The sequence below is a fragment of the Empidonax traillii genome, unplaced genomic scaffold (assembly GCF_003031625.1).
Source record: "Empidonax traillii isolate 1590-97213 ecotype Southwest subspecies unplaced genomic scaffold, ASM303162v1 scaffold491:size805508, whole genome shotgun sequence".
In the NCBI taxonomy this organism is placed as follows: Eukaryota; Metazoa; Chordata; class Aves; order Passeriformes; family Tyrannidae; genus Empidonax; species Empidonax traillii.
The window spans coordinates 142,257-154,557 of record NW_020955684.1 but is presented as its reverse complement, the minus strand read 5'-3'; the positions used below and the strand labels follow the sequence as shown (position 1 = coordinate 154,557).

The following is a 12,301-nucleotide window of genomic DNA, read 5'->3' as shown; positions in this document are numbered from 1 at the left end:
GGAATGCATACACTGGCATACATACCCTTCTGAAAGTTCTGCTTTTAAATGGTATGTATCGACAGGTGCCTGACAATGTCTGAAAGTTAGAATACAGATTAAATACAAACAAAATCCTACCCTTGCATTTTACTGCTGAAATTCATGTGGCTGTTTACAGCGCTTGGCTGCAGCCTGATACGCCCCACAGCTATAGCAGCATGTCATGGTGGTTGGAAGTTGCAGCCTTAGTCAAATAGGTCCCATTTATTTTGTCAATAAGTCCGTGACGCGGGACCATTTGTATGATTTGTTGCCTGATGAAGCAATTGTTTACATTTGAATAGAAGTCCAAATTGCTTTTTTTTTTTTACATGTGAATGACTGCTTTATTGGTTCATTAATCCCAAGTTGCAGCAGTCTCTCATTTATATTTCTAATAACCCCCAAATCATTACAGTTCATATTTGGCAATGCTCACAAGCTTTTAAGTCAGTAGTCTTCATTTTGAGCAGTCCCTGGGTTTAGTGTTGTCTCCTTGCAATGAGCATCCAGGAGACACTCTTCTTTGTACATGATTCCTTTCCCTCTTAGACCCTCGTGTGTATTCAGATAAATCCCTGGTGACAGGTTGACCTTGGCTGGATGCCAGGTGCCCACCCAGCTGCTCTGTCACTCTCCTTCCCAGCTGGGCAGGGGAGAGCATAAGGTAGAGAAAACAACTCATGGGTTGGGATAAGGCAGATCCCAGGATCTTGCTCTCAGTTGAGGAAGGAATGTTACAGTGCTGATGCTGTGCTCAGCAGTGGCCAAAACACCGGTGTGTTATCAACACCCTTCTAGCTACCAATGCACAGCGAGGGCTACTACGGGAAATGAACTCCAGTTCAGCCAGACCCAATACACCCCCTCTTTGGTGCTGCAATGTTGAATGCAAAATGTCTTTATGGAGGAGATACACAGAGGGAGATTTGTCTGTCTGCCTTCATCTTTCTTCCACCTATATATTTTGGGGAGGGTGCACTGCTGTGAGAGAAAAACTTTGTGGGCTGTCAGTTTGACTTACAGACATGAAGGCAAGAGCAGCCCTGACTGTTGCTGCTGTGGCAAGGACTCATTCAGTGTTTCTCTCCAAAGCTTGCTGTGCTCCAAGTTTGTCATCACAGCGTGAGGGGCACCCAAACTCCTTGTCCCTTCCTCATGGTTTGTTCTGGATTAGCATGTGCATGCATATTTACATACCTGCCTATGTGCATGTTTGTGTGGCAAAATGGGTGGGAATGTTTTTCTAGTGTTTGTGTTGCCCACACTGGAACACTGTACCATCTGTAACCACCCATCTCTGCTCTCATTTTGAATGTTACTGGGAAGAAAATCTGGCATGGCCAGTTTTTGCAGGGTTATGATTAATCTTGAGATGATCGGTGCTCTTCCAAAAGCCTGAGCCTCTAATTAGTGTAATGTGCTGGAATTGATTTTCCTCCCCACTCTCCTGTCCTAGGTAGTGTCACAGTTTTTGTTTATAGTGTCCCTTTAAAGTGGGAAGAACTCGAGGACTGCAGCTGTGCAAAAGCTCTGGTTGCTGAAGGTCTCTCTAGGGGTCTCCAGTAGCTGAGATGCCTCTGAACCTTTGTTTCTGGATAGAGAATCTGAAATGCACAAACCCTCTGGAATAAAAGTGATCCTTTAGTCTTTCAACCCAATTTTTAATTTTTAAAAAAAAAAAAAAAAAACAACCTGAGTTTTAGGGACCTGAATAATGGTTTTGAATGCTTTGGGGATGACGATAGTGGAAATGCACAGTTAACATGAACCTCTATTCACTGAGTGAGAGGAGCATCCCGGCAACCCTTTCTTGCAGCTCCCCCTGGCCCTGCAGCGGCCTCTTCCAGCAAGTGCCCTCTTCTCCTCCAGCACCCATATCCTGTCGTGTAGGTTACAGGGACAGGACAGCAGTGCTCCCTGAGGTGAGGGCAGCCTCCTCCAGATGAGCCCATTCTCAGGGGCAGCTTTATTTTAATGTGGCTTAAGGCACTGAATGGGCAGGTGAAGGGCATGTGATCTGAATCTTCTGTGGTTTTGCAGCCTTTTCCTGCGCTTGTGCCCTGCCAGCAGGCACAGTCTGTCTCACAGTTGCCTAGGATGGTGTGATGGTTGAGGAAAACATGCCCCTGATATTCATACAAACTCCTATTCTGTTTTCATAGTTTACTTTTCATAGTTTACTTTTAACTCGGTATCTTTGGCTGCATATCAGCATTTTTTTGGTGGCTAGAGCTGGTTATCTTATCAGAAAGTTTCCCTGTTGGGATATACTCATGTTGCTGACACTGTTTTCCTTTTAACGTACATGAGCTGGCTTCAAGTTGGGTTAGTTTGGGATTTTTCCTGATCCATGCACAGATTGCTATGAATTGTTTTCATGATAATTCATTAATAACCTGCTGGGAAGTGAGATAGATGCCTGTATTAGGTGATTTACATATTGCCATTAAGTAATGTAGAAAAGTCAGAACCTGTAAATCTGAATGTGCTGGCGCACATATTCATAATCCAAACATGTTGTTCATAGCTGGGAATTGTTTGTCAATTTGGCTTCTTTTTGTTTTCTTTCTTCCCCCCCCCGCCCCCCCCGTGTTGCCTGGGAACTTTTATGCCTTCTGCTATTGAGTTACCTGGAACAGTGACATAGCCCTGGCTCTCCTCCAAGCTGATGGAAACGTGGTTGGTGCAGCTCAGCGCCTTTCCACGTAGGGCCAGGCATTTAGGGACCTGTGACCAGATCGAGCAAGAGGCACCCAGGCAGCAGGGTGGATGGTGCCCACGGACAGCGGTGACAGCTGAAAGTGAGCTCTTCCCACACCTCCAGCAAAACAGGAATGGAAGTTTCCCACACAGGAATGAACTGCTGCTACTAACAGGAGACAGCGTTTGGGGTTTTGAGAAGCCCATGTGTCAGAGTGGATGAGGACTTTTCCCTTAGACCTGGCCCTTCAAATCAATAATGTAGGACAATTAATCAACACGCAATGTTTTTGAAGTGCAACGCAACTGATCAGTAATCACACAGACATTTTGTCCCCAGCCGTTCTGTGGATCCCAACACTGTTTTTTCTTTTTGCTCTGAGGAGGCTGAGTTACCAAGGTTTTACCAGCTATGTGGGTATAGGATTCACTGTATGAAAACAATCCTGTCTTGAGCTTGCTTTATTATTTACTTGAAGTAGTTTTCTCACTGAAGAAGTTGCTTAAAACCTCAGAGAACTGCCTTCTACTTACTTCAGTCCACTAGTTGTCAGATAGCTTTTGAAGTGTTTGCTCCTTCTGTAGGTGATATCTTAGGGCTGTTTATCTTCCTTTGCAGGGTAAATAATTGGATGGAAAAATAGACAACAGCACCAGTAATGAAATAATAGATATATAATAGAATTTAAGAGTAATATGACTCTTCTTTATCTCATAAAATGCTTAATAGAGAAAGCAGCATTCTTTGTGAAGATACTTTGTGAATTTAGCAATGGCTGGAATCCTGTTTGCTTATTTGCGATTAAATCTGTAGCGAACAGTTTTAGTGTGTTGCTGGTGAACAGACCTTGATGTGTTTCACTTAATTTTCATGTTGATGCCTTGAGATTTGAGCGAGAAGGAGTGAGAAAGAAAGATAATGTTTAAAAATAAGTATTGTAAAAAAACCCCTGACAAATCTTTAGCAAATGAGGTTGGTTGTCACACACATGAAGTCACTGGAGTGACTACAAGTCTTCCATTCCTTTTCGTGAGAGCATCTGTCATGCACAACAATTCAGTAATTCTTGTCTCTGTCACAGAGAAGGTGCCCGCTACAATATATGAATTAACCTGCCACTGCAACTTTGCTGTACAGAGGGAAGTTGAAAGTGGTTGACAGTTCTGTGCTCCAGAGGGACAGAAGGAAAAGGGTCATGAATTCTGCTTAGGCACGGACACAGAGCTGGATTTGAATTTCTAAGGAAGTACCCTTCTGTGAATATGATATCCCTTTTGTAGAGTGTCATCAGGATAAACTGAAATGTTGCAGAAGGGTGAGGAGGAATTTTCAGCATACACAAAACTAAGGTAAAGCCTTTGACACACTAATATATGTCAGTTGCTGCTGTTGCAGGTTTCAGAGGGTGAGGTACAAACAGAAGAATGATGAAAAGCAGATAAAATTATATTTAACTGCCATGCATAAAAATTCACCCTAATGTATTAATATTTTCTTCTCATTCATAGCATGGCCGGAGCCCCCTGCATCTTGCTGCCCACAAGGGTCATCTCCACGTTGTCCAGATTTTGTTGAAGGCAGGTTGTGACCTGGATATTCAGGATGATGTAAGTAGATAAAACTTCCTTGCTTGCAGTGGAGGGGAAGAGATGATTTGCAAGTAACAGTGGACCTTTGCTTCTTTGAAGTGAGATTAAACGAAAGCAAAATCTGTCTCTCTCTTTTCTAATTCAAAGATGTAACCTCCAATTTGGAGATGCAAAACTGCATGGGAGACAATGTAAAATGTGGTGGTTTTCAATGAATAGCTTGGTCCTCTTGCTCAGGCTGCAGAGCTTTATAAGAGCTCTGGTTGTGCCAGGTAGGTGTGAGCAGCAGTGAGAGTCATCATCTGCTGCTTTTTGTAGAAATGCAGTAGGAGCTCATTGAGCTCTGTGAGCTCATTGTGCTCTGCACTAAAGGATGTCAGGTAGGGAGCACAGTCGGTCGTGATGTTGGCCTGAAGTGGGAGATGCTTTTTGTGTAGGCACATCCCTCAGCATCTGAGGTACTGAGCAGCTGCCCAGAGCACTGTGCAGCGCCGCAGGGAGAGCGTCCTGTTGGCAGCCACACGTGATGTGGGGGTGGTTGCATCTGTGAAACTGTTGTGTGGTGAAGCACCAGCACAGTGAAACCAGCTTTCAGCAAATTTGTTTTCATTCAGTAAAACATTTAAGTTACTGAAATTTCTCAGGTTTCTGTAAGACTAGTTCTAATCTTGGAACAAGCTTTGAGGCACATTGGAGTGACTGGTGACATGGATTTAGTTACCTCACTCTGATGAAAAATGGTATAGACTGAACTGTGAAATGGCAGTCAAATAACCATGATTTCTACAGATTAATTGCTAACTTCTGATGGCACACTAGAGCAACTTTGAGGTTAGGGTTGCTTTTTTTCCCCCCTGTAAAGGTGAAGAGTCTTCAAAGCACCTAAAGGTCCAAAGGTGGTTATTAGAGGCATCTGTATGACTTTTAGAAGGACACTGGAAATTTCTAGGTGCCTTTTGAAAATCCCCATAGGCATTTGTTTGCATCTAGAGAGTTAAATATCTATAGAAATTAGAAAGCTGGTTTCCTTCTCTGCATGAGTAGCTGATTCCCTGTGACACATGAGCAGCTTGTCTGACGAACTTAAGACTGTGGTACTGATGTGGCCAGCCTTTCACAGGGAAACTTGTTTTTCTAGGAGGAACATTTGCTTCCTGCACTCTTTATTCTTTCGCTATGCCCATCTGTGAAATGGAACATATTTGCAAGTGCAGTGGAAATATCAGTTTATTCAGATGTATCTTGGGTATGTTTTTTTGACGTCTCCCAGCAAAAATGATTCATCAGGTATTTAAGACAAAATTGCAGGTACTTAACAAGTACAGTCAGTTTTCCTGAGAAAAGCAAGTTGCTGCTTTAAGAAAGCAAGAGCTTCCACTGGTTTGGTCGAATTGGGTTTCTGTGGAAACTGTTTTTTGAGTAAGTCTGGTTTATTATTTTTAATCCTCTAGGAATAAAATCTAGGCTGTTTATCTGTAAACCTGTAAAGCTGTAATGGAAAACCAGTAAATCAATGTTTAGCATTGTTTCAGTTCAGTAAAGAGTCTTGCAGCTGTAGAAATATTCAGCTTGTAGAAGACCAATTTCACTTGTCTTGCAAACTTCTCAGGGACTTTGCTCACTACAGTTGGATATTACTTCTAAATGTGGTGATTAATATGAAAGAATAGATGCATGCTGGATTAATAGATTCTGTTTTTGATGTATTTTGATTTTTAGCTTTGTATTTAGTACTAGTAATTTGGTTGGGATTGAGGAGAGCCTCGGGACTTGCTGAGTCTCAGAGGATATGTTTGGATACGTATTGTAGGAGAAGGAAGTCTAAAACTTCAAATGAAGATTTTTGCTTGTGATAGGTATTAACTAAAATATTTCTGCTTTCCTTTCACATAGGTCTTCAAAGAAAGTTCTCTGTTTATGGTTTCTCCTTGTGTAATTACTTTTTACAGTTTATGCTCCACAGAATATGTTCATAGTCTCTTTTAGTTGCCATCTATTGATTATCCCTTCTGCCACTTCTACTGTGTGCTTATGTGGCAGTGAAGGCATCTTAGTTTCAAGTGTTGATTAACATCTGTCCATTTCATTGCTGTTTTTCAGGAATACAGATTTAGGTTGAGATATGAAAATGCTTGTGAGAGTGGAGAGTATAATATTTATTTGAAAAGTAAATTACTTTGTTGATTTTGGTCCTTGTCATTGTGGCAACACACAAAAATCCAAAAAGATGATCTACATTTTATTTTTCTAAATAACGAGAAACATAAAGACTTTATTTTGGAGTTTTGAACAAATTCAAGTCCAACTTTTAATTTGCCACCTGATAAGCAGAAACTTAAAAGTTTCTAAATGTTGTGGAGAGACTAAAACGCTCCCTTCATGTTCTACAGATACATTCTTTAAACATGGTTAAGAGCCGTATGAATTAGTTGAAGAATGACCTCCAGTGGCCTGGAGTGGGATTATTACGAATTTCAGCCGGTGGAGTCCAGCTCTGTAGAATACGCCACCCCGGGAGCTAACTCCTTCCTTCTCCCTGCCAATACTGAAAACTCTTACTGGGATCCCAATGTCATCTCTGAGTGGTCCATGAGTATCCATACAGCACACACCTCAGAAATAGTCAAGGAGAAAGTTGTTCCGGTGAAGGAAATCAAGGATGAAAAAAATAAGAGAAACCAGAAGAGAAAGGCTAGGAAGGAACCTAGAAGATCAGAGAGAGAGAAGGAGGTTAGAACTCTTGTGCATCCCCCCTGCCTTGAGCCTGACACCTCGCACGGTGCATGCTGCGAAACCTCGGCCGGGCGATCTGGCGCAGCCGAGCTCTGCGGCGCTGCATGGCTGCATGGCCGGCTTGGGGCTGGGGGCCCTGCATCAGCTTTCCTGCCCTCTATGCACTCTCTGAAAATCCAGCTGGGAAAACAGTGTGATTTAAAACAAAGGCCAGAGGCCCTGAAACTTCCCTAGATGATCTTTAAGGTCCCTTCCAATCCAAACCATTCTGTGAGTTTGGTGCAAATCTCCAGTAGGAAGGCAGTCAGTTGATTTCTGCGAACATGGAAGGACAGCAAGAAGGTACAGTGTGGCACTGGAGAAGGGCTTTAAGGGAAATTGTACAACTGATGGCTGTTCTGGAGAATAGGAGTGTGCAGGAGAACAAATTATGGTGGTTATAGGTTGTTTTTTTACATCAGAGAAAGGAAAAATAACATGTATTACAAACTAGTGTAAATCAAATCTCACTCATTTTGGGCAGTAGAGTCTACAATAGATACTTCAGTAACACAGAAGAGCTGTTCAGAAGTCTACCTGAAACTGTTTTGTAAGTCGCTTGAATTGTTTCAATTCCCTTGGGGTGAACTTCACATGTAAAATAGATGCCTGTCCAGTTCCCAGTGGTTGCATCCACTGTTTTAAGTTAGTCAAGGAGGTAGTTGCAAACACCAGGACACTGCGCAAATGCCACCAGCCTAGCCAGCACACAAGTGCTAAAGGAAGGGTAATGCCGAAGTCCATGGAGAGGTCAAGCTTTAAGTATCCGCATTTCTTCCGAACTCCCAACCTGTAACCCTCTCCTGACAGCAGGTGTTTAAGCTCTCTGTAAAGAACATGGTTTCACCCTTTGGAAATTTACCTGCTGCTGTGTAACAGCCCCGTTACAGGTAGAGCTCTCAGATGTGCAGTCCTGCATCCTCTGCGTCAGGGGATGCAGATTTCTATCCCAGTCTCCCAGCATTTTCCTCCTTCTATCCCAGTGAATATCAAGATTTTTCTTAAAAGTGGAGCACTTTCAACACTGCAGTGCTGTCATGACAAACTGTGCAAGTAACCTCTGGGCTGCTGCAGAAGAGCCAGTGGCCACTTTCTTCACTGGCCTCATTTCAAAGGGTGCTGGGCATACCTGCAACATGCATGGAGCTTCCTCCAGCAAGCACGTGAGGAGAGCACTTGTAGGGTGAGAGAGAGGAGGAGAGATGTCTGCATGAGAAGCTGCAGCAGGGCAAGGTTGTGTGGTGCCACTGTGACTGCAGTGCCCTGTGGCAGTGTTGCACACTGAGATGTCCAGGGCATTGGAGTGGAATGGGTTTGAGTTGCCTTTAGGGCTAGGCAGAGTAAGGGGGTTTAAGATTCACCAGTGTAGATCTTAGTGCCTTACTTCTATCAAGCCTCACTTAAGCCTTTTTGGCTTTGGGCCCACATCTGCATTTAGGCAGACTGTTTTCTGTCAAGGTCATGTTTGTGTGACACAGCACTGGAGTTATCCCTCTTCATTGCTACTGATCTGCAGTCTGTTCCTAAGGCATAAATCTCTTGCAAATAGGATCATAAATTGTGCCCAGCATAATAGTCTGGACAGTTAATACACATTTACCGCTGTAATTGCTCTCTGAGCCTCTGGAAGAGCCCCCTAATGCCTTGCTAAAAGCAGAAATCCGATGAGTGCTTTCACGGACAGTTATTTTAGCAATTAATAAAAGATACACAAGTCAGTGATTACACTGTCTGAAAATTCATGCTGTGAAAAAAAAATGTATCTGTTTTCTCTGACTCCATAAAAGGCAAGGTAGGGATTTGCTCTGCTGCTGATGGGAAGGCACGACAGGTTAGAGTGCAGCAGTACAGGTAGTGTTATTTATAGGTGAGCTATGCCATCCGTGGCTGGGGCGCTCAGTGACTCTCACACAGAGGGCATTGCAATCTGGTGATTCAGCTTTCACAGCACCTTAAGCAGTTAAAGGTTAATGTTTGTGCTGAGGTCTGAGGGAACAGTTGACCAGGTCCTGCTCTGTCCCTCTGGCTGAGTGGCCAGGGGATGGTATGGATAGACCCACACCAGGACACTGATATATGCCATCTCTCCACTGGGAGGTGCCTCAGTCGGTGAAACAGGGTTTGAGATATCCTTTGACAGTCCCTGCTACAGGGATGAGGTGTTTATTTTGCCCAGTCAGGGTGTGGGTTGGACCTTACTCTTAGATGCCTGACTGTCCCCGTGCTGTGTAGGGAAGATGTTGACACCAAAGCCCACACCTTGGACAGGAGGCACCTGCATCTGCCATTTGCGGGAGTTGTATCCTTTCACCTACTGGGGCTTCCACTTCAGGGACCAGAATAGAGTATGGGATGAAGGTCGGGCATGGCTGAAGCTGTCTCAGTCCTGCTCCAGCACGTGGGTTGGGCTCCCCAAGGAAGACCTGCTCTTGCAGCAGTGAGGTGTGCTTCCCGCTTTCCAAATAAACAAATATCTTTGTTTTGAAATTAAATGAGATGGCATTAAAAGTAGCTGTAATATCAACACACTCTAAAAAGCTGAATGGCTTTTGACCTCACTGCAATTGTTGTGATGGGGTTGGGCTAATGACAGAAACAGCCTTGTTTTAAACTGACCCAGTAAGAAGATCCTTAATTACAAACCAAATCCAGTACAATCAATTCCTGCCCCAATTTAGTCTTCTCCACAGTAATTTCCTAGACTGTGAAGAAGTAGAAACCAACCATTCATTGTTCAAACTCCATTCACTGCCATGGCAGTTGCCATCTTGTTTTAGTCTGTTTTATAGTATCTTCTGTAGTTTTGCTGGTGCAGCAATACCAGTTGGCAGGGATAGGCTGGTGGATTACTTTCCACTTTGTGACAGTCAGATAAAATTACTTTTGCACTGTCCACATTACCCATTGCTGCAGTAGCAGTAGCTACTGGCCAGTCATCAGTGCCATGCATTTTCAAAAAAGGGTATTAAGTTCTTTCTCATCTTGGTGAGCAAATTTCCACTTAGTCTAAGTTACTGGTAACTATTTGACACTTGCACTTGTGAGATGATATAATTTGGATGTTTTCCATAACATTTTGATTGTCTTTGAATTTGGAAAAAAATACAAAAGCTCAGAGCACTTGCAGCGCTGTCAATTTTCCAACACTTTGTGCTTTTCTGAAAGTCCCACTTCTTGGAACCATTACTGTCTTTGTTCAAAATATCTTAAAATACATTAGCAGTCACAAGAAGAAAAGTATGTAGCCTCTAGAGAAAAAACGTAGATAGCAATTTTTAAAAAAAAGGACCTTCAACACATTTTTTTTGAATCAACTTCATGACTATAAGCCAATTTAACGATTTAGGGGTTATTGAAAGGTTGTAGTTGGTAATGCTCATTTTTTCTGTATAGATTAATGACTAGTTTGGTGTCAGCACAAAAGAACCCCATGAAGAGCAATTTTAAAGTCAGCTGCTAATTACCTTTGAGAACAAATTATTCAAATTAGCCAGTTTTCTGAAGAGTTGTAGACTGTAGAACAGGAAACACAGAAATTCCTCTAGTTTTAGTATTTAAGATAATATGCCATCATCTGATAAATATTTGTAGCAGAGAAATTTTGTTCTATTTAGGACTAACTTCCTGCGAGCCTTTTTTGCCCAGGATAGATGGCATATCTCTGCCTTGCCTGTGTTTGTGGTGACCATTATCTAGATGGGTAGAAGCGGATTGGATTCCCACTCTGTTTATTCATCCTGAAAAAGGCTGTGTGCAGCTTTGAAGCCTGTCTTTGCTCGTGAACTCAGGCTGTGCTTCAGCATTGTAGGTTCAAAGTGATTTCAAAGAAAAGCCAAAACCAGTTGTTGTGGCAGCAGTGGAGCTACTGCAGCTCATTTTCCCATCGATCGGTGTCTTACATCCCTACGTGCTGCTGCATAAATCCTTCTCTTTCCCTTCGTTTATCAGGGTCTCACCAACATGCACATAAAAATATACAGGTAACCCCCACTGGGCAGGGCCAGTGGTTTGCGTCTCCCTGGTCTTCAGTTTCTGGAAGGCTTGTAGAAAATCAATCTTGGGCTCTCTAGGTCAGCAAACGAGTTTAGCAGTTGTTGGAGGGGAGCTAGATGGGCAGTCAGACAAGGTGACCACATCGGCATAATTTCTTTTGGAAACTTGGCCATAAAGGAAATAAACTGATGTAAGAAACTTGCTTATTGCTGCTACGTGGCAGGTCAGTGAGAAATGAAAGTTGTTTGGGCCTCGGGATTGCTCAACTCCTTGAGTGAATTGAGTCTTGCAGCTGTGGTCCTCATCATAAAGTTGCCTCCACTCTTAGCACTAATTGGTAAATTCATCAGAGGTGCAGAAGAGACTGATCTCATCTTGTGCTCCTTACCCTAAGCAGGGCTGATGGAGCAATCAGAGTCAAAACAGGAGAGCCTCATCCAGTTAGTGTAAGTACAGGAGGATCATTATGATGAACTGCGACAGCCTGTAGTTCCCTTCAGTTCACTGCAGATACTGTTGATTATTAGACACGTCGTGCCGAACGTGTTTGATTCACTGCCTTCTAATACCACCAGTTTTAGAATGCTTCAGCGCTGTGTGTGGGGTTGTGATGACTTGCAAAATTCTGTGAACAGTTGGTTTGATACTTTCAGTTGCTTCATTGATCTTGTAAACTTTAATAGTAGTTGTTTACAGGGACTGTTTTCAAAGGCAGCTTGGATTTAAACAGTATGTGCGCTGAAGATGCAGCCCCTGTGTGTGTTGCCTGCATTTGCAGTGAGTCAAAATGAGGTGGGAATGGTACCAGTTACAAATTTGTTTCTTTTCGCAGGGTGATCAGACGGCATTGCACCGAGCTGCTGTGGTAGGGAACACCGATATCATAGCAACTCTGATTCAGGAGGGGTGTGCTTTGGACAGACAAGACAAGGTAACAGGCAGAAACAAAACCCTGTGGGATGGCAGCCTTGCCAATCAGTAACATTAAGGTCTCAGAGAGAAAGTTATAGTTTATACTCCTGAGCAAATATCTGATGCTTCAACAGTAATTGCAACAGTTACATTAAAAAAAAAAAACAAACCACAACTATACCATTTCTTTAATATAAGTTGCTGATTTAGTTATGCAAAAGCATATTAGGTTGATAGTTTTTGGTTTAAGAGTCTGTTATCAGCTCATTAAGGGAAGAATTAAAGTAATGTACAACCATACTAGGCCCTA

At 42.9% G+C, this 12,301-nt stretch overlaps 1 protein-coding gene across 8 annotated transcripts in view; it reads left to right on the top strand.

Annotated features, from left to right (window-relative positions):
- The window catches only part of ANKRD6 (ankyrin repeat domain 6), a 92,832-nt gene that overhangs the window by 65,246 nt on the left and 15,285 nt on the right, over positions 1-12,301 (top strand). For 5 of the 8 annotated variants that reach the window (XM_027896272.1, XM_027896273.1, XM_027896275.1 and 2 more), the window contains 2 exons: positions 4,234-4,332; positions 11,912-12,010. In XM_027896272.1, the coding sequence (XP_027752073.1) occupies positions 4,234-4,332; positions 11,912-12,010 (198 nt within the window). Of the gene's footprint in view, positions 1-4,233; positions 4,333-6,704; positions 7,045-11,911; positions 12,011-12,301 lie in introns of all 8 variants that reach the window. The other 3 variants (XM_027896277.1, XM_027896271.1, XM_027896270.1) reach the window with 1 other exon arrangement.